We start from the raw sequence: 21,216 nt of genomic DNA, 5'->3' as shown, positions 1-21,216 counted from the left end.
GGTTTGAGGGGATGCTAAAGATTAATTTGAACTCCCTGCTGTGGGCAGGGGTGCCATCCACTAAACCAGATTGCTCAGGGCCCCAATAACATTCTATGTCATTAATATATATTTGGGTACTGTCATTATACGACACTCCTGAAGAGATTTGCAGTGCCAGTACATAGCAATTATTAATAGCTGAAATTAATAATTATGGAGGTTAATATTTTCCACATTCTACTCTTATGCTTAGCTAACTAAAAAAATAATTTGGCAGCCTCAGCACTGTAATGAGAGTAAGCATTATTGTGTAACACCTCCTGCTGAGTGTGGAATATTGAAATTATTTTCTCCTCAGTTAGAGACTAATAGGCATTTCATATAATCAGATTTCTATTGCTAGAGCTTTCCAGTAACAACAGTGAAAATCCAGAACATGTTTTCTTTGCAGGATCATCCTCCTTCATGCATGAAAGAAAAAGTCTGTTCATGGTAGATAGAACTAAACCCTTGAACCTGCACATCCCACTAAGAGCCACAGCTAACTCTTCCTGACCTGGAAACCTGAGCCTAGTTCAAACTCAGTGTCAGCTAAAAATAGTTCAGAGACAACAGGTGACCACACTCCCAGGAAATGGCACAACACAGTTTAACAATTGGCTCAATTCCTCATTATCATCACACTGAGACTCCCTAATTCAACAGGGTTGTGCTGTTTTCCTGTGGCACAGATTCTTAATGGGAAATGCACAAAAGGTTCTAAAAAACAATCAATTCAAACCAGTTTGTTTGGTGACATCAACAACTTCACATCCCTATTGATCCTATTAAAGATCAAGAGATTTGTCTACGTGATGTAGGGATGGATGTTTTCAAAATGCAGAGCACTGAAAACAGATGGCAGCACATCCCAATCAACATCAACATTATAGTAAGAGGCTCTTCACCAACTGATTTGTATTAAAACACTATCTTGGAAAAAAAATCCAAGGTACACTAATCCGATAGAAGGATAAAGACAAACACACCATCTGTTCACATCTCTCACTTTAACAGAGGTGCAGTCTTATCTCAGTGCACTATACACACACAAAAATACTTTCAATTTAAGGGAGGCTGTCTCAGTTTGGAGGAGCTGATAGATTTTGAAATAGATTTTACTTTTGCTTCAAGCAACCTTTTTATTTTTTCATGAGGTTAAAAGGGGAAGACAATTTGTTATCACAAGGAGAGCTCATTTATTCCTTCCCCTCTCTACACTGGTAAGTAAGACAAGGATTAAGAAGCATGTTTATGAACAAGTTGTTTTCTGAAGTACAGAATATGCAACCAAAATATCTCAGATATCTAAAAAGGAAAACTGCACAGGCACACGGCACATTGTGCTAAATACGTCATGTTTCATGTTTTAAAGTAAAATACTGCATTCCATCAAGATTATTTTAAAGCTTTCAAATATACTTAATCCTCAATTACAATCTCATGCTTTTATTTTAATTCATAATATTATGACTGTTAGATACACCTCCCTTCTCTTTCCTTAGAACTGAGGGAAAAGCTTCAGAGCTCTTAAAGAAGATTTAAATAGCTTTTAAATTTCTAGGAGATAGTATATTTTATATTTGCATTACTTAAGAACTTTATTATAGTAATACCTGCTATAAGCTGTTTTTTTATTGTTGTTTTTCAATTTCTTGGAGATCAAAAATATTTGAGCTTTTAATGTGCTATTTCAATGTGGAGTTTCAAGCTGCCTTTGCCCTGAAGTTTGTTAGCATTTTCTCCCTAGCTGTTTTTACTCTAAAATAGAATTTCAATTTATCTTATGCCTGCTTTTTCCTAAAACCCCAATACCCAAATTTCCACTTTTTCCCCCCTAATATTTCTATTCTAAATTAGCAATTTAAGAAAAAGGTTCCCCAGATCAGCTTGGGAGTCCAGGTACATTAATAAGGATGACTTCAGCTGTAAATGTAAGTGACCCTGCCAGGGTGGAGGCCAAGAACAAAAACTTTGCTGCAGGAACTGACGCAGGCTCTTGCGACAGCTCTGCCCAGGGATTCTTCCTAGTCCGATTAGCACCGGGTCACCCTGCTCTGCCGAGTACAAACCCACCCCCAGCCCTTCCCTTCAGCCTCCCGAAGGAGGAGGAAATCCTCACAGCAACGCCCCAAGCCAGCTCCACAGTGCTGGTGGCATCCCAGCCCTCCTGGAGCAGGGATTCGCCTCTCCTGGCAGGGCAGCTCCCCCCAGCAGGAGGGAAGGAGGGGAGGCAGAGCAGATCTCTCCTGCCTGTGGGTACAGACATGAGCTGCAAGGGATAAACTCATCTCTGCCCTCGACAGCTGCCACTCGGCTCCAAGTTTTGCTGAGTTACTGAGAAAGCAGAATCCTGATGGACACAAACAGAGCTGGGAGGATGAATGTGCACAGTGATCAGGAACCAGGGCTCCACTGGCTCCAAAGCTACCTAGCTAGAGAATACACATACATCAACCTGGAAGTGCAATTAAAGTGTGCTTGGCACAAAGACAGCAAAGCCACCCAGGGCACAGAGCCCTGCTTTATCATCAATTAGCCTAATACAGGTTTGGCCAGGAACAATCCCCTTCTTGAGACACGGGAGACATTTACTTCAATTTTCAGGTGGGTGCTACAGACATACACAGTAAAAGAAATTACTGACTAGAGGCAGCTCAGAGCTGTCATTTCTTTCATCTCCTGTCTTCCCCATCCCTTGCTAACTTCACAGATTTTCCTCCAGAGAATAAGCATGCACACATCTTGCAACATGTGCTTTCAGAAAGGCAATATACCACTATACAGTTGCTTATTTTAAAAATGGAAAGCTATGTTTAACTCCAATCTGTCTAAAACTGCATGTGAAGCAAGAATCTATTTTTTCCCAAATCTGAGTAGCTAGGTAAAATTTACTCTTGGAAGGAAAACACCTCACACCTCTTTTCACTACTGGCACAAACAAAGTCATTGACTGAACAGTGCTTAACTTGTTCCCAGAAGGATGGAGGAACTTGCAGTGGAGATGGTGGACACCCAGATCCATTCACAGGCATTAAATAAGAAGCTCCATCCTGCCAAGCACAAAAACTCCCTTCCCTGGCCAGGTCCCTCCTCTTCCCAAGCAGTTCATGGTAGAGGCTGCTCCTATGAGCACACTTCAGCTTCACCTCATCCTGAGCGACCTGGGTCCTCCAGGGCCACACCTGAACTCCTCTAATGAACTAAGCAATCAAATCTCATAGCAGTTCCAAACCACTTTTTCCACAAATCAACCACAAAAGAACTTAAAGAAACACAGGGAGGGTACTTGTGGCTTTAAGGACCAAAGCTAAGTCTCCAATTCTTAACAAAATGCATTGAGACTGTTCTTCCACGTTTTTCCTGAACTAGAACAACTAAAGATTAAACTCTTAACAAAGATAGATCATTAAAAAAAAAAAAGTAAGAGCTGGCAGAACAGGGCTAAATGACAAGAACCACTGGTCTGGATTAGTGACAGTTAATCCAAAACATGGAGTAAAAAAAGCAAAAAGGCTTAGAGAATTTGATCTTGCAAGTTAAAAAAAATCTATATATACACATGGTTTACAAAGCAAGCAATTTATTCCAAGAATAGAAATGAAATGTGGGTCACTTCTGGATTCTTAATCAAAATACTGTAGTATTCTTGTTAGCAGATTTAATCTGGGATTCAATTTATTTATACCAAGTGATCAGTCTGGAGCCAAACAGAAAGCTTCTCCCATGCTGTGCACAGTCCTGCAAGAAGCTGTATGGTGACAATCTTAACTTACATTTACCAAGACTTCAGGCAGCAGATTTCATTAGAAAAAAGTAAGGGGGAAGCTGCAGGATTAGTGTACACTACAGATTTGCTATAGAGTAAAGAACCACTGAAAGATGAGAAAAAAGCATCCAATATAACTGTCTCACTTGGTTTCCAAGGAAAAGACTTGAATTTGTGCTGGATTTTTTAAGCAATTGGCACAACATTAAGCAAAAATATACAGACAGGTGCTAATAAAGCACAACATGCAATAAAGTAGAGAAGGGTTTTATTTCCTTCAAGGACCTGAACAGAGACCAGAACAATTCAATTGCTTTCCTTAGTTCTGCACAGTCTGCTTCCATTACATAAAAATGAGACACCCAGAGAGCCTCTTTTCCCAGTACATAATCCTTTTGCCAGTACATAATCCTTGTCCTCAGCAGTGGGAAGATCTCTCCCACTGCTCATCAAGGCAGGTACACCTCCCTGATCTCCATCCCAATTCAATCCAGCCTGGCTCCTGCAGCCAGGCAATTCCTCAGTCCCAGCTAAGGACCAGCAAGGACAAACTTCTCAGTCAAAAGCCCAAATAGCAATAAAATAATGGGAGCCAGGAGAGTGAACAAGTCATCTCTCAAAAGCATGACACCCTGTGACCTACTGGTGTGCTATGAACTTGTATGTTCTGTCTCTAAACAAAAATATAGAAATACCATCACTCCTATGACTGACAAAACTGATTGCTTAGCACCTTCCACCACCCCACAGGCTTCAGGAATATTTTGGAAAACTTCAACAATAGGATGCATCCAGAGGAACGTTTCCTCTGAGGAACTGCATGCACACTGCTAATGAAAGCAAATTAACTGGGGAAAGTGTGTGTCCATGTGGGAGGGGAATATATTGTTTTCACTACCACTGCTGAAGATTCTCATTCTCTTAGCAAGAACAGAACTGCTTGCAAACCAGCCACCCCCTTTGACTGAAACATTCTCAGCTCCAGTCTGAAAAGGCCCCCTGTGGTCCCTTCACATGGCTACAGCACAGCCCCATTCAGACCCTCTCCCACAGTAACAGCATTCCTGGCAAGCAGGCAGCCCCCTCTGGTCACATCTTGCTGTTTTCTCAAATGTCAGTTCAATCTCCCCTCAAGCAAAAAGAAAAAGAGAAAAGAAAAGAAAAAAGAATAATAGCTTTACTTGCCTGAACATCGAAGTCTGGAAGGAGGCGAGTGATAGCCTGTGAAGAGATTTGAAAGCATTAATGGAATAACTTGCAGCTATGGAAATCTATGCTTGGATATGTGTTCTAGCCCCCCAGTTCTGCAACTGAGACTCTCTGTCCATTCAATGAAAGCTTTTCTGATGAGAGCCAAAATTCACCCAACAGCTTTTAAACCCACTAACCTTCATGGAGAAATGAAAGCAGTAAAATACTAGATTATATACCAGCAAAATGAAGGACAAAAGCTGGTGCATCCCCAGTTATTGTTAAATCTCTGAGCAATACAGTCACAAGGAGCAGGAAAACTGAACTTTCCTGCATCACTTATTGTGGCCATGGGACAGCCTCAGCCTGCCTAGGATGGGAAGTCTCAGCTCAAGAATGCACTGGACACTTGCAACTCAGTTAAGCAGTCATTACTGGGACTTGGTTACAGGATGTGGAAGGTGGGAAGGGTCTTATTCTGGCCAAAATTAGTCTTTGCAGTGTTTGGGAGGCTGGCTGGACACAGGAAGGTCCATTCCAACCTGTCACCTGCCATAGCTGCTCCTGACAATCTCCTGCACCTGCTGAGGGTCTCCACCATGAAAGGAGTTAGGTGACAACCACCCCACCTCCAACAGCCTACAAGGCTTATAGCTTCAAAGGAGGAAATGCCTTATAGTTACCTCCTTTTTTAAGGGAGAAAAGTCAAACTCTTATTTCCACTGCAGGGCTGAAAACAGAGGGAAGAGCAGCCAAGCAAACACTTTATACTGGAAAGTACAAAAGAGGCCAAAGCTTTAAAAATAATATTGAGATGAAAAGAGAAGCTTAGAATCCTGGCAAGGAGGTCACCCAGCCTCAGGAACCCAGGTAAATTAAGGACAGATGTCAGAAGCACCATGGCTGCTTTCTTAGGGGACCCTCAAAGCACTGCAGTACAACCAATAATTCCCACAGCTGTGACTTTTAGGCAATTAGGCACAGTCTTGGACATACAAACAACTACCTAAGATCTAATTGAGCAGAAATAATTTTTCAAAGCCTTAGCTTAGCTATGCTGTGCAATTGTGCAACTACTCGTACTGTATTGTTGGTCTCATGACCTTTCAAACAGCATTTCAGCCCCTGTTGTTCCAGTGGGACCCAGAGCTGAAAGGAATAAGTATATTTGGCATCTGAACCAACAGCATATGAAACAAGGATGACCACTGCTCAGGAACAAAGACTTGGAAGGAACAAAGCAGAAGAAATCCAAGCACAGCAAGCCAGGACACAATTCCAGAGAGCCTCATCCAACAACCCACTGAGCTCCACTGCTCATCTCAATATGTGCTGAGCATCCTTCAGGGCAACATCTTCCACTCTCTCAGAATACATTAACATCCTTCATCCATGTTAAAATGGTCACAGAGGAAATCAAACTCCTAGTTTCTCCCATGCAGACAAAATTTAAGGCACCATCATGAACAAAAGCATATAGGGCTCACTGTCAAGATTCCAGCTCTTGACCTATGTGCTACTGAAACCCAGGAAGTTAATCAGTATTTTAAGATATTTTTGAACTTTGAAGCAAAGATTTCTCAGTACTAATAGGACTTCTGCTTAGAATCTCCTTTGCTTTGGTAGTTCTGAACAATATGAGCATTAAAAAGGGGTTTGTTTCTGAAAAGTTTGAGTGCTGCATTCAGTGGTATCCAAACAAGCCCTGCTTTCATGCAATGTCCTTGGCAAAGGAGCTGTGCTTGAAGTTTCTCTAGCCATGACTCTGGAGTCACGAGTGGAAATTATTTTCTGAAGTGTTTACATAAAAGAGGGAGGGAATAAAATAGAAAGTAGCAGATAGAGCAATGTATTCTAGTATATAAGACCAGAAAAATCCCAACACATTTATATACATAATTGTAAAAAAAATTGTCATTGAGAACAAGAGAAAAATCTTAGTTTTGTTTCAAGAAAAGGTTGATGTGTTTCTTCACATATTACAGTGAATTTTTTGCTATGAACATACCAAAGGACAGAATATGGCTACCACTGAAGAGTCAGATAGCCACTGAATCCAGATGCTGTAGATAAGTTGTTTTTTGTTTTGTTTTGTTTAAAAAAAAAACAGGGGTTCAGCCCTGCCTCTGGACTCAGCTGTGCCCAAAGGAAATGTAAAGGCTCTCTCTATGAAAGGCAGCTGACAGAGCAAAATCTGTCTTTACATTGAGAAGTGTGCACCTATACAGGCATGTACATGAGATTGCCCAACTGGCATAATTTGATCCAGCTAAAGAGCTGTCATTATTCAAAGAAAAAATGTCACCATCGTATTAAAAAACAAAACCAAACAAGAACATAATTAGGGTCAGTTTTTCATCATTTAAAAAACAAAACAAAACTACTAATTAACCATTCTTATCCCATCTCCAGTTTTTCTTTTCTTCCTCCATACAATACATTCAAAATAATCTAAGAACATATGTGCAGCTCCAAAAACAATCCTGATAGAAAACACATCATTCCTAAAAGACTTTAAAATAATTACCTCCTCCTTCTCCACCAGAGGCTTCACCTCTGCAAGGTGAGCATCCTGGAACTCTGTTGACATGGTCAGTAGCTGATATCTGCAAAGAGGAAAAGAGATTTGTTCTCAGCTTGCATCAAAGACTAAATACAGGAACAAGTAAAGATCCTGCTCCACCCAGCCCCCACAATGACCCACTCTTTCAGGTTATAGTTTAAAGGATCTCTGCAAGAAGGTTATAAATCTCTTGTAAAATGCCTCCCTGGTTTATTTATATACACACTCCTGCACAATATGAGATTAAAGAAATATTAAGGCTGCAACATCAAACAGAAGTTTGGCAGCTTCAAAGCAGGGAATGCTGAAGGAAACAGGGCAGGGACAACAGAGGGAACCATGGAAACTGTCATCCCACGGGTGAAAGAAAGCATAGCCAAATCTACACAACTACCTACTGAAATTTGCTTGAACAGTTGTTTCTGAAAACTTTTTTTTTTTCCAGTGTATGCAAGGCTCCCTCACTATCCCTCAGATTTTTAGGTGAGAAAAATCAGACTGGACACTTTATCTTCAGATTGATGTGCTCCATTCTTCAGGACAGATAAAAATCAGATACTCCTTTAAGTGGACACCAACAAGGTCCATGCGATAGTGCTATTTTCAAAACTGTCAGAGGAAGGAACAAGAGTGCTGTATCCTGCTCTTGGACAGGACTGGCATTGTGATGTCCAGCCCTCAGCTGCAGGAAGCTTAACTGGGAACAGACACAGCAAACCCTGGGACAGGTCACAGGTCATGGCTCAGTGCAGAGCACCTTCTGCACTGGTCCACACTGGGAGCTGAGAACAGCATCACCTCATTGCCTTGACAAGATAAGGTACCAGAGTCAGAGGGCTGCTCTCTGTGAACCCCTAATGAATGACTAAAAACAGTTCTCAGAAGAGATCCTAGAACAGCTGCAGCAACACACACAGAAGTCAAAGTCTTTTTATTTCATATCCTTTAGCCTGTTGGAGAAATGCTTATCATGTGGGGTTTGAGCATCTTTAATAAATCTCCAATTTTGTCCACCTACACAAGTATAAAACAAATGAGTAAGTGTACCCAAAGCAAGCCAAAAGCCTAAAATATATTTTGAAATTATTGATTAAGTGTAACTGAATACATTTTAATTATTTTCTGAAGATAAGCATAGAACTACAGAACACAATAAACATTGATTCTTTAAAACATAATTCCCCTGTCTGACTTAAATCTGATTTAAGCCCATCATGCTGTCTACATGAATGACCTGATGGCTCAGGAAGGGCTGTGGAGCCCCAGGAGCACCCAGGCATTGGCAGCAGCATTATTTTTCACTCTGCCCCATGGGTTAACTCAATGCATTGTCCCTGGGCAAAGATGCTCAGGTGACAATTTGCAGGACAGCCAGATGCTGCAGAAACCTACAAAGGGACACAATCAGACTAAAAGAGTGCTGGAAAAATAGGATGTCCATTCACATTCAAATAGCTTTGGATTTTAGGAACCCTTCTTGCTAGCTATGCAACTGGGGAGATTTTTGGTAAATATTAGACTGTGGATTTTAAGTTTAGAGAAATTTTTCATTAATATTTTACACCACCAGTTGAGGCATGAAGAGAGGACCAAAATTAACATCACTGCCAGTACTTTGTACTTCAGTTTTACCAGATGACATCAGAGGTACTTAAACAGTCAGGAGACTCAAGTGACTCTGATTCACCTTTTTCTCCAGGTTTCCCATTGTGCTTTGTCCATTATAAATTTTAATCAAAAAGAATAAGCAGGAAAAAAAAAAATTCTAAATTCTGAGAAACTGCAAGCAACATTTTAGCAAACACTACATGTTTTTGTGATTACAGCCATCTATGCAGTCTGCCATTCTACACAGTGAGCCATTGGGCATGGCAGAGAGGAAAAATAGATGCTGTTGCAATATTTGGAGGTTGAAATATCCATATGCAATTCTACCCTAAGAGTTTTGTTTTTATTTAATTCAGCAAGTTCTGTTAAGACAAATACCTTAATATTACACCTAATTCTGCAATAGGGATTAGAAGTGCAAGAGATGTTTCTCACCTATGCTTGCCCATAGGTGAGGACAGCAAGACTACAAGGTCCCCTGTATTTTCCAGTAAAAAGTGGCTCAGGGAACGAAGCCACAGCCACTGCTTGTGGAATAGAGATGCTCACATGGGGTACTTTCAGATTTTCAGGGACTCAGAGCATTGGCTACAAATGAGTGAAAAAAACTATGCCAAACAAGAACAAGATGGATGCTTTTCATAGCCTTGAAAACATGACAGTTCAAAGTTGTTGCTCCGCGTTTCCGCAAGAGCCGCTTGAGGAAGCGCCGACCTGCAGACTGCACCACTGCCACCAAGCCTGCTGAACAACAGCCCTGCCTTCACTTTTGGAAAGACACCACATCTTGGATCCACAGTCTTTTCAGATCAGACATTGCCAAGCTCTGGGTTTTCCTTCTGTGCACCAGGAATACCTGGAACGTTCCCACCAACAGCAGCCTGGCGCTAAGGCGGGATAACAACGCGCTGCTTGTTCAGAAGAGCTGCCAAACAAAGCCTTGCTCTCTGACAGCACTGCAAAAAACATCTTATTTTCCAAGGAGAAAGATGGGGAAGTGGTTTTGTACCACCCTTGTTTAGCACAAATTTTATACTTTCTAAATAGGTGCTTTGTGCTGCCCTCTGTGATGTGACAGGGCAGCTCAAAGCTAACTGCATAACTCTCCTAAACAGATAACCATACAAGCATCCCTTTATACACATTTCAAAGCACTTGCCTCACAGATGCCTTCCAAAGACAAAGTTCATTTATATCTGCAAGCAGTAGTGTAAAGTTGCCAACTTGGAGAAAAACAACTTTTTTTTCACTCTGCTTGGCCAATTCAGCCTGCTGAGGGGTCCCAAGTTCTCCTCTCCAGGACAAGCCACTTCCACCCAGCCACCACTCTCTACCCAGATTTGCTACTCAATAGTTTAAAATTAAAAATAATTATACTTCTAAGAGAAAACTAAATGTTTAAGAGACTTCTGAGGTGGCAAAACTCTTTAAAACTGATCTACCTTTGCCAAGTAGTAGGAAAGGCATCGGGCTCTAGGAAGCAAGGAAGGTGTGGGGAAGGGTGAAGTCATCTGTGCAATACTGTGCTGACTAATTTCAGAGGCTCTTCTATACCCCTTCCAGCCCAATCCCACTGCAGCACCTGTCATAACCAAGACTAGTAGCACAGGAATCTCTTCCAGGAGCATGATTATTTTGATATTAAAATTTCAAAATAAATTCCCTCTCCCTCTGTATCATTGATGGAGGGACAATGATTGCTGCAGTCTTGTTTTGGTAGCAGGAGGTGCAGGATGAACATGCAGCCTGGCTTTTCATAACAGAGATCCCAGCAAAGAGGTTAAGAATCCACCCACCAGGCCATCCTCAGGCCCAGCAATGCTGCAATCATAAATCCCAAACATTAGGTAATGTGCATGTGTGTGACCAAATTCCTTTCCAGCACACAAGGAAAACCAGTTCCAAGAGCCCCATTTCAAACTTGCTCTTTCTGAAGGCACATGCAGGGCTGTCCAAGCTTGTGCCATGGGGTTCATAACCAAGCACAAAGGTCTCACCTCCATAAAGGGCTTGGGGCACTGCTACCAGCTCTACAGGATTTCTCTGCCCTCACACCCAACTGTTTTTTATTTATGTGCTATCACAGAAAACAAAGAGCAGCAAAAGGCTCCTGCCTGAGCATTTCATAAAGAAGGCAATTTCCTCAAAATTGTTTAAACAGGGCAGCAGAGATTACTGTCCTTTTGAGTACTGATGTGCAGAAGGGTAGCCAGAGCACCTTGATGGCATTTTCATCTCTGCAGGCTGAGCAAGCAGGAGGGACAGCAATCACTTGGCATGTGGGATTAAATACTCATGACATCCAATGGTAAACAGGGAAACAGTTGTGGGCACTGAGGCCCCAGCTCCCAAGAGCTGGTGGTGTTCTCTTTGGAGAGAGAAGGACCATGTGAAACTTGTGCTCCAGCACACAGGTGAAAGGTGTTTCCAAGCCAGTCACATCACTCTGCACTTTATCCTTGCAAGCTGCAGGTGTCTTCAGCACTGTCACCCCAAAGGAGGCAGGAAGGACGGGGAGCGGGGGCAGAGGTTTGTGCACCTGCAGCAGCTCCCAGAACAATTAGGCAAGGATGAGATAAGGATGGAGAGAGTTAAAAATGTCTCAAAAGCTCTGAAAAAGTTGATTGGCAAATAGCCACATTAAAAAAAAAATTTAAAAACCCAAAAAAAACCACAACCCAAAACAAGCATCTCAGGCCTCTAACAATGAAGGAAAGTTACTGCAATGCTCAAACAGCCTTTGAGCCTCCCACAGTCAATTAGACCTCTTCCAGTCATTAACAGTAAATGCTGTAAGCTTGTCTGACTGGCCTAACATAAACATGATTACTGCAAACTGGAGGGAAGCTTGAAAAAAACCTTTTCTCCACTAAGCAGAGACTAAACAGAGCTAAGTGGACATCAAGACAAGACAGTTCATAGCACCCATGTGAGTTATGGGCCATAATGCATCTCTAAGAGCAGTTTACATCTCAGGTATTTTATAACAGAGTTGACAAATTTAATTTTCGTGTTTGTGAATCAAATGATTCATTTGCAAACAGTTCATGCATAAGCATCTGCCCCCACTCTGCCCTGTTTAAACTACTCTTTGTTACAGGCATTGGTGTCACGAGGTCCTTTGTGTACAGTTACTGCTTTTCTCTGACATTGTTCCACACAATAAATTATGAAAGAGGTTTTACAGCAGTCCCTCCCCCTTAAAAAAGGCAAATTACTTCTGACAGTTAAGTAGGATCTGAATAAACAGTTTGAGCAGGAAGTGTCAAAAGTTGAAGACACTGAACTACCTGGGACTCTCCAGGCTTCCTTAGCCTCTGGTTACACATTATCTCGATTTGCAACTAAAAGTTAATAACCTGAGACAAAGGAAAGCAGAACCCTCAAATAGCCTGAAGTTTCAAGTGAGAAAAGGTGAGGAATCAAAGCAAATCAAATATTATCAGGAACTGAAACAGTTGTGCTGCCTGCTGCTCTCCAGCTCAGACATCCTGGGAGCTGCTCCCACCCAGCCCTCTCCAAGCACAGCACACTGTGCTGACACTCAGTTTCATTACTTTCTTCTAACCTTTTTACTTTTATTTTCTTTCAACCCTCTTTGTGAGTTACTCCACCAGCATGCTTTCATGAAAGCTCTAGTTGAAAGTAAGAGCTGGTATCCAAGAAAAGAAAAACCAAATGTGGATTGTTAGGAGGATAATGGAGCATAACAGTGATTTTTTTTTTTTTTCCAAGCCAAAACCAAGACGAGCCTTAAGTTTTTAACCATTTTAAAGTTTATACTTATGCTGTGTGCTAATCAATCTGATTAGGAAACCAAAACCTTCCAGCCAAGAACTCAAGCCCTGTGCCAGGTGCTGGGGGAAGGCACAGGGAGACAGCTGCAGGGCCAGAGCAGCAGCTGAGCCAGCACTAAGGCACAGCTGGGGGGCACAGCATCACCCCCAGCCCCACTGCCACAGCTGGGACCCCCAGAGAGGGGGAGATCTCCAGGCTCAGCTCCAGCCCTCCTCCCTGGCTGGTTTTGCCTCCTGCCACTGGCCCCAGTGCCCAGCTGTGCCCACTCCAGGTCACACAGCCTTAAGCTGGCAGCCCAGGCCAGGGCTGGGCACTCCACACACAGGAACCACCCTGGTAGGCTCAGGGATGGCAGCACCAAACACAGGGAGCTGGCAGCAGCCCCTCTGCCCACCCCACAGATGTTGAGCAAGGAACTGTTGCAATCCAGCTTGCACAACCCTCTCTCTGTGGGATGCAGAATGTTCCTTAGAAAGCTGGAGGTCCTCCCATGTTCCACAGGAGCAGCAGCTGGTGTGGGAAGGGTTGGTGAGCTGGCCAAAGGACATGCCTGCTGTCTCCACTGCTGCTTGGCTGGGCACCCCCTCCCAATATAATCAGCAGCTATCTCTTCCTAGCTGGCAGGGAAATAGAAATATTTCAATGCCTTAGGGCTTTTTCCTATAGTAGCAACCCCTAATACTACCCACACCATAACATCACAGTTCTGTGAGGGACAGATTACAAACCCTACTGCAGTTCTCACAAATTCATGCTTCTTTAGCATCTGGCAGCTGAAACTGCCCCAGGTCATTCCTCTGTGACAAGTGGTTGTGTCTGATAATGCAGAGCAAGTGTTCAAGGACAGGCTGGATGGGGCTTTGAGCTTTGGTCTAGTGGAAAAAGGGCTGGAATCAGATGATCTTTAAAAAAGACTTGCCCATTCACACTGGTGCCAGTGTTGTGCTTTAGCTTTAAAGGGCTCCAGGCCATGGGTGAAAGGATGCACAGCAATCAGCTGCTTTCCCAGGCTTTGTTTCCTTCACCCACTCCCCCAGCCAGCCTGTCTCCTTTCACTGCCCCAGCACCCTCCTCTGCATCCATCCCCCTCCTCCTTCCTGAGCACACACAGAGCTCTGCAACCAAGATTAAAGGTGATGCACTGATGCAGGACTGACACCTGCTCTGCACTGGGGTGCTGGGCTGGGCTTTGGGAGATAACTGAGATGTTTGGAGGGGGCAGAGATGGATTAAGTATTTCATAACATGGAAGAGACAGCTTCTGCCACAAAGATCAGGGTCTAAACAGACAAGAAAAAAGCTATTGTTGCAGCTCAGCAGTGTCAGGACATGCTCCCTGCCCCCTCCTGTTCTCAATCTGCCAATAGCTCAGAGCTGCTGCCCAGCTGCAGCAGCCTCAACAAGTGGGTGGCTCTGTCAGAGTTAGAGGCAAAAACACGCTGAGATTATTCCAGAAGGGAGAGGCTCACAGTGTACTCAGAGATGAGGAATGCTGTCTGGCTCTCTAGGTTGCATCCTTGCAAGGATATTGGGGATTATTTTGATATGTTGTGCATTTTCACAGTGATGTTGCAATGATGAGGACTTAAGTTACAAAGCATCACAGCTAAGGCTGATGACATTCCTTAATTTACATTTATTCATGAGGTGGTACTATACAGGTTGCAGCTTCTGAGTGCATAGATGACTTGTTCTACCATCTATTAAAATTGCTTGGTCACTGCTATTACAAGTTCTCTTTCTAACCCCTGCCAAAATGTCTGGGCTGAAGTTTTCCATGATGAGTGCATGAGGATTTGTGCTTGTTTGTTGAGGAGAAAAGTGTAATTTATGGATATTATTCTGTTCCCATGCAAGGCCAATTCCATTTTCTAGGATGAACTTTAGCCTTCTACAGCTTAATCTGAACTCAAACTTTGCACAAATGGCCATTGTGTTAAGACATATCTTTCATTCTTCCCAAGCAAGTCCCTTTATAAAATTACCCAAATTTAAGCATTTTCACATGCTGAATTACTTGGAACTACATCTGGGCAAAAGCCTTCCACTGCCTGCAAGCATCAGCACCCAAATATTCAATATGATTTTCCCAAGAGCTGAGCACACAGCCTGGACCACAGCAGGTGCCACTGGTGAGGGAGGGTCTAAATCAGCACCACCCAGTACTAGAACACTCCTTGCTTCCCAAAACAAGCCCTTTCAAAATCCTTCAAAGTAGGCAAAAGGCAATTCACCATCCTTAGCTGACTTATTTCAAAGCCTTACCCATCTACACTACAAGCAGAGAACTTTGTTATCACTTTCCAGGCTGTGTTTACAAGAAAGGTTGGAGTTATACATGTCCAAGCTTTTATATAGCATTTGGATTTTATATAAAACTTCATAAAATTCATAATGTTTCACACGGAAAAAAATGTGATGCTCTTAAACTGAATCATCTAGAAAAGAAAATATAAAAGGTCACCATAAAATTCTGCAGTGCTTCTATTGCTTAATTAGTCCCATAGCCCAAAATGCCACTTTGTCCAAGGATAAAAATACATATTAAAATTTAGCAGGGATGTGTTACAGCACATGCAAAGCATGTTTAGAGCACTCCATGGCAGCAGGAAAATGGCATCATTAGTTTGACAAGGTGCACACAAACTTCCTGAAGGAAGCAACCCAAAAACCCTCAGCAAGAGCAATCCTTCCTTCAACAGTGCATTTCCCATCTGGATGCCTGTTTACTGTGTTCACAAATAAGTTCCTTTCAAATTTACATCCTACTTTGCTGATTGCCTTTCCATTACAGCTTATGCCTGCCAGGAGACACACTACCAGATATTGCCACTTTTTTGTTTTGAATACCATTGCCTCCACCTACAGAGGCTTCATGAGGGCATTATTAGTTTGTGCTTCCTGAAATTCAGAATTTCCTGAAGTCAGGTTGTAAGAGTGGTGAAACGGCAATGACAGAAAAACCACACAAAAAAAATACAAAAAACAAAACAACCAAACAAAAAAAAAAAAAAAAAAAAAAAAAAACCAAAAGCAAACACAAGGAATGACTGAAAGCAAATGGAAAGATTTGTTTTGCAGTGATTTGGGTTTTCATCCTGCCCAAAGTCTTAATGCTTGGTGTTTCCACTAATTTCTGCATCATCTGTACAGGTCTAGCAGACTGGCCCTGCACAGCCATGGTAGAAAATAAGCTGAAAAAGCTATACTTTTGAAGCTATACTTAGGTCAGGCAGGAAGCAGCCAGTCATAGCTTGGAAAAGTAGTGAATTCCCAGTTTTAAAAACAGGTCTTGAAAAGGAAGATCTATACTGACTAACTTCCAGTTTCCAATAGAAAAAAAAACTTGTCAGACAAAAAAAGATATATTAAAATTTTGACAACTAACTGAAAGGAAGTAGCCCCAAACCCAAAAGAAATGTAGGAAGCGTGATCAGCCTCACAAAATAAGAGCAGCAAAACTGACACACATCCTGCTTAGTACAAAGAGATACAGCTGTGGAAAACCTCCCCAGCACAGGCAGTCCAGCTGTGCACCAGCAAGCACCCCAGAGCACCTCTGCATGGAGAGCATCCCCTCTGAGGACAAACTTCTGGGCATTATCCAAGGGCAACCTTCCTGTGCCACTGGGAAACAAAATGGACCTGAACCTGCAGCAGCCCTGAGAGAAAAGTAAAACTAAACTCATCACCCTCATCAGCCAGCATAGGAGCTTGTGTCAAGTCTGACACTTGAACAATTTCAGGCTTTACATTTTTCAGTACTCCACACTTGCTGTTTGGATTAAATGCCAAATAATGGTATTAATTCACATGGACTAGTAGTACTGGGTTTCATTATGTCAGAACACTTCAATGATACGTGAACACATGTTCAGGAAAAGCTCTGCATGGCTCCTTACTGCTGCTTAAAAACCACAGCCAAAGGAAATTAACAGCAGGGATTACCTCCCACTGGCTGTCCCTCACTGGAGTCACCCAGGGCCCTGGAAGTGACACAGATGGGGAAAAAGTCTGCCACCATTTGATGGAAACACCCAGTTCAATAGCCATTATATTCACAGCCATTGATTTCCAAGATGTCTAACCCAGATTCTAGTCCTCCATGGGAACACACACCACTGAACCTGAAAATGGGTTTGCCTTACTCTTAGTCTTTGAAACTGTTGCAGAATATTTCCTCCAACTTTCCACAGCAGCAAGTAATTTACTTGAACTTTTGGGACTAAGGTTTTGCTGCTCTGGACCTGAGCCACCTGATCTAGTGGGTGGCATCCCTGGCCCTGGCAGAGGGGTTGGAACTAGAGGGTTTTCAAGGTCCCTTCCAACCCAAGCCCTTTATGATGAGCTGCTGAAACTGGGTATCAGCCCCCACCTAACTGTCCAGGGAAATTCTCCACAGAGGCAGCTTCAGGGACAGCACCATCCTGCTTAGGTAAAAATTCAAATTCACACCTAAAGCTGAAGCCAAGGGCAGTCTGTAAGTGCAGTGTGATCTTTTTAATGACAGGAAAAACTGGCGCCTTCTGTACTTCTGTATTTCTAGGTGCTGTGACTGCACACGAAAGTTAGATCTAAAAAGTCATCTGGAAGTCTTACTTCATCTCTAGAACCAGTGTCTCATCCTTGTTAATGCTAAGCAGTTGCATTTCCTGTATTTTGGAAGGTTTTCCTTTCAAGTGGTCAAACCAGAGCAGTTAGAGAAAGTCACTCCTGTTGTGTATTGCTGTGTCTGAACTGATCCAGGCCACTGCTTCCCCAGGCTGTGCTCTCCCTGACAGCAAACAGGCTTTTGCTGCCTTAAGCTTCCAGCTGTGCACATGATGCAAACATTGCTGATCCACCACAATTAGAATTTGCATTATTTTTGAGAGTTTTGCAGTTTCTGCTCATGTCCATTCTGAAGAGCTTCAAGCCAGCTTCACTCCTTCTGTATCTTTTCTTTTACTCTTTGTCTATTTTGGGACAATAAAAGCAGGAAATGTCTCATTACATATATGTTTTGTGCTCTAAGGAGGTTAAGTGAAAAAACAGTATTTTCTGTGGGAAGCTAGAAGTTTGTCAAAATCTCTTAAGCTGCTCATGAGAAGATTTATGTTGCATTTCAGTCAAAGAAATTAATCACTTAGGCTTAAAAATCTGAATAAAAGACTTTTTTGCCCAACACTTCACTGCTAATCTCACCTGAAATACAAGAGTAATTACTTAATTGCCTTAACTACCTCTAAGCACCAGGATCCCTAGCCAAGGTGTTCCAAAAGGTGCCCTGTAATCTCTCCATGTAGTTGTCACAGCCCAAAAAGGAATATCCAAAGAGCAGAGTACCTCCCACTGGAGGAAAGACAATAGGGAAATCCTGCTGGTTTTACTGAGCATTCATGCAGCCTACCCAGATGGTCTGTCACAGTTTTACTGTTCCTTTTTTTTTGTCAAGAATTTAAAAAAAAAAAAAAAAAAAAAAAAAAAAAGCCATTGTGGAAGGCACAAACTGAAAACCTTAAAGCTTGTGTTCTGGTATCCCAGGTGCTGGTTCCCAAAGGCAGGCAGTGCATGTGGCAGCCCTCCCTCAGCAGAGGGTGACACTTCTTTGGCTGTTGCCTAATTCTGTGGACACCTGATGCTTTGACATCTCTATCTTGCTGTCAGCTTGGTAAAGAGGCCAATGAATGCAGGAACTAAGTACACAAACCCTTCTTTCTAAGGGAAACAAATGAAATCCCTGGTTTGTCTAGACCCTTCTTCTCCAGCCTGGTTCAAGGTCAGTCACCTCACAGTGCCCATTCTCAGGGGAAGAGCTCATCTTTTTACAAGAGCATGCAATGACAGGACAAGGGGGAATGGCTTTAAACTGAAATAAGGTTTATCCATTTTAGCTAGATATTGGGATGAAATTCTTCACTGTGAGAGTGCTGAGCACTGGCACAGGCTGCCCAGAGAAGCTGTGGATGCTCCATCCCTGGAAGTGTTCAAGGCCAGGCTGGGGCTTTGAGCAGCCTGGTCTAGTGGAAGGTGCCCTTGTCCATGGCAGGTGAGTTGAACTAGATAATCTTCCAACAAAACATTCTATGATCTCTCAGTTCTGTAATTGTAGGAATTCCTGTTCAAAGTTTTCAAAGTTGTAATCAAACTCATTGAGTTATCTGCTACACAAGGAGCTCAGATTCAGAAGCTGAAGCCTCCAGGTTCCCAAACCATTATGCTGAGGCATCTGTTCAGTTTTCACTGAAAAAAATATTAGGTATGAAAACCAAACTCTAAGGAGTCTGTCATTACTACATTAAAACCTGCTTTCACTGCATCTGTGTTTTCCATATCTAAACAAACACCAGCTCCTCCTGAACACGTTCAGAGTTTTTCTTTTTTGAGGGCCTGGGACTCATTAGTACCCTGGGAACTGTACAAGGCTTTAAGAATCACTGTTTGTGCTGCTTCTACTCCAAACTTTTGCATTTCATCCCAAGTCATTAAATTCTTGCTGTGCACAGAACACCATACAGTATTAGCTGCCTGCTGTTTATGCAAGTACTTGTGATAAAAACACAGTCATTCTATGTCCAACTGCATTAGACTCTGGTTAAAAGACCACAAAATTAAAACAAATAACAAAAAAAATCCACACAAGAAAACCCGTAACAAAAACACCAAAAAGCAAACCAAAACAAAAAAAGCCTCCACAAAAAACCAAAACCAAACAAAACCAAAAAAATCAAAACACAAAAAGCAACCACCAAACACGTTCCCAGAGTCAAGTTCAAAGTCCACTGCCTAATGCCACTGGCTGAAGTTTGGATGTAAGTTATACCTGTAACAGCCAAGACTGAAAACAGCAAGGCAGAGATTTCTCAGATGTTTACCTGAAGCACTTGATAGCTCCTCTGTACAGGTTATTTCCATAGCTTGCCCTCAACAGTGAGCTTTGCAGCAGCTGTGTATCTTTGACACTCGCAGATACACACACACACACAAAAAAAAAAGTTGATAAAAAGCCAGAAGAAATCAAAACAACCAAAACACCATGGACAGAAAGCCTCAGGTTGTCTTTATCTTCCATGTCACTACAACTGCATTTTTTAGGTTCAAAATACCGTTCCTATTTAAACTACAGAAAGAAAATCATCAAAATAACGTAGGTGATAAATCCTTCTGTCTGGGTATGGGGGTGCTAAACAGGGCACTGTGGTGTTTGTGAAGTAGTGGATTATGCAGTGACCATGCCACCTTGCAAGCGTTTCATAGGAAAACTGAACCATGATGAAAAGCATTAACAAAATCCCCTCCTCAGCAGAGGTGAAATCCCTTATTCCATCAAGCCCAGAGCGCAAACCTTCCCCTCGAGTGCTCCGAGCCCAGCAGCGCCTGGGAGCACGGGTGGCAGGCGAGCTGTGCCTGTCGCGACACACGATGACACAACCGCACTGAAACAGCCGAGCGGACAGCTCTGTGCCCCAAACCCAGCCCAGAGCTGCGAGAGCAGAGCAACACGAGCGATCGCCGGAGAGAAAGTACGTGCTTGGCTTCACAGCTGTTCTCCAGCGCAGCCCGCTCCATCCCATCCCGTCCCACCCCGCTGCTGCCCGGGAGCGCTGGCAGCGCATCCCAGGAGGGAGCGGGGAGCGCTGCCCCTCCGAGCCGCTGAGAGAGCCCGGCAAAACCCTGCTCGGGATGGAAGGATGGAAGGATGGAAGGATGGAAGGATGGAAGGATGGAAGGATGGAAGGATGGAAGGATGGAAGGATGGAAGGATGGAAGGATGGAAGGATGGAAGGATGGAAGGATGGAAGGATGGAAGGATGGAAGGATGGAAGGATGGAAGGATGGAAGGATGGAAGGATGGAAGGATGGAAGGATGGAAGGATGGAAGGATGGAAGGAGCCCTACCTGCCGTGCCCGCAGCTCCGCTCCGCTCGCAGCGCGGCGCGGCCGCCGCTCATTTATTGCCCGAGCCCCGCCCTGGCGGCGCCGCCGCGCCCCGCGCTCCGCCCCGCGGTCACAGCGCTGTGCCGGCCCTGCCGGGCCCGGGTGTGAGCGGGGAGCCCCGACACCCACCCGCAGACACGGGTGCCCTTCCCGAGCCCAGCTCAGCTCAGCGCCGCGTTCCCGGGCGGGCTGGACCGCGGGCGCGTCCCCGTGAGCCGCTGCCAGCGGTTCCGAGGAGAGGGGAATGTGTGCTAGGGCTTGCCCAGGGCCGAGCAGCAGCCTTGGGAAAGCTGAGCCGAGGATGGCGACAGCGGGGTCCTGGCACAGGTGGTCAAAGTCCTGCGGACAT

General features: G+C 43.5%; 1 protein-coding gene across 2 annotated transcripts in view; it reads right to left on the bottom strand.

Annotated features, from left to right (window-relative positions):
- The window catches only part of NDRG1 (N-myc downstream regulated 1), a 39,764-nt gene extending 18,853 nt beyond the window's left edge, over positions 1-20,911 (bottom strand). The window contains exons 1-3 of one of the 2 annotated variants that reach the window (XM_056484893.1): positions 20,829-20,911; positions 7,509-7,587; positions 4,976-5,011 (exon numbers count right to left, since the gene is read on the bottom strand). In XM_056484893.1, coding sequence (XP_056340868.1) covers positions 4,976-5,011; positions 7,509-7,587; positions 20,829-20,881 — 168 coding nt within the window. In that variant the 5' untranslated portion in view covers positions 20,882-20,911. Of the gene's footprint in view, positions 1-4,975; positions 5,012-7,508; positions 7,588-17,549; positions 17,901-20,828 lie in introns of those variants that run through there. The other variant, XM_056484895.1, reaches the window with a different exon arrangement.
- Positions 20,912-21,216: the final 305 nt, after the last annotated feature.

The sequence above is a fragment of the Oenanthe melanoleuca genome, chromosome 2 (assembly GCF_029582105.1).
Source record: "Oenanthe melanoleuca isolate GR-GAL-2019-014 chromosome 2, OMel1.0, whole genome shotgun sequence".
Lineage (NCBI taxonomy): Eukaryota > Metazoa > Chordata > Aves > Passeriformes > Muscicapidae > Oenanthe > Oenanthe melanoleuca.
Note: the sequence above shows the minus strand (reverse complement) of the source record. Positions and strands in the feature narration are given on the sequence as shown.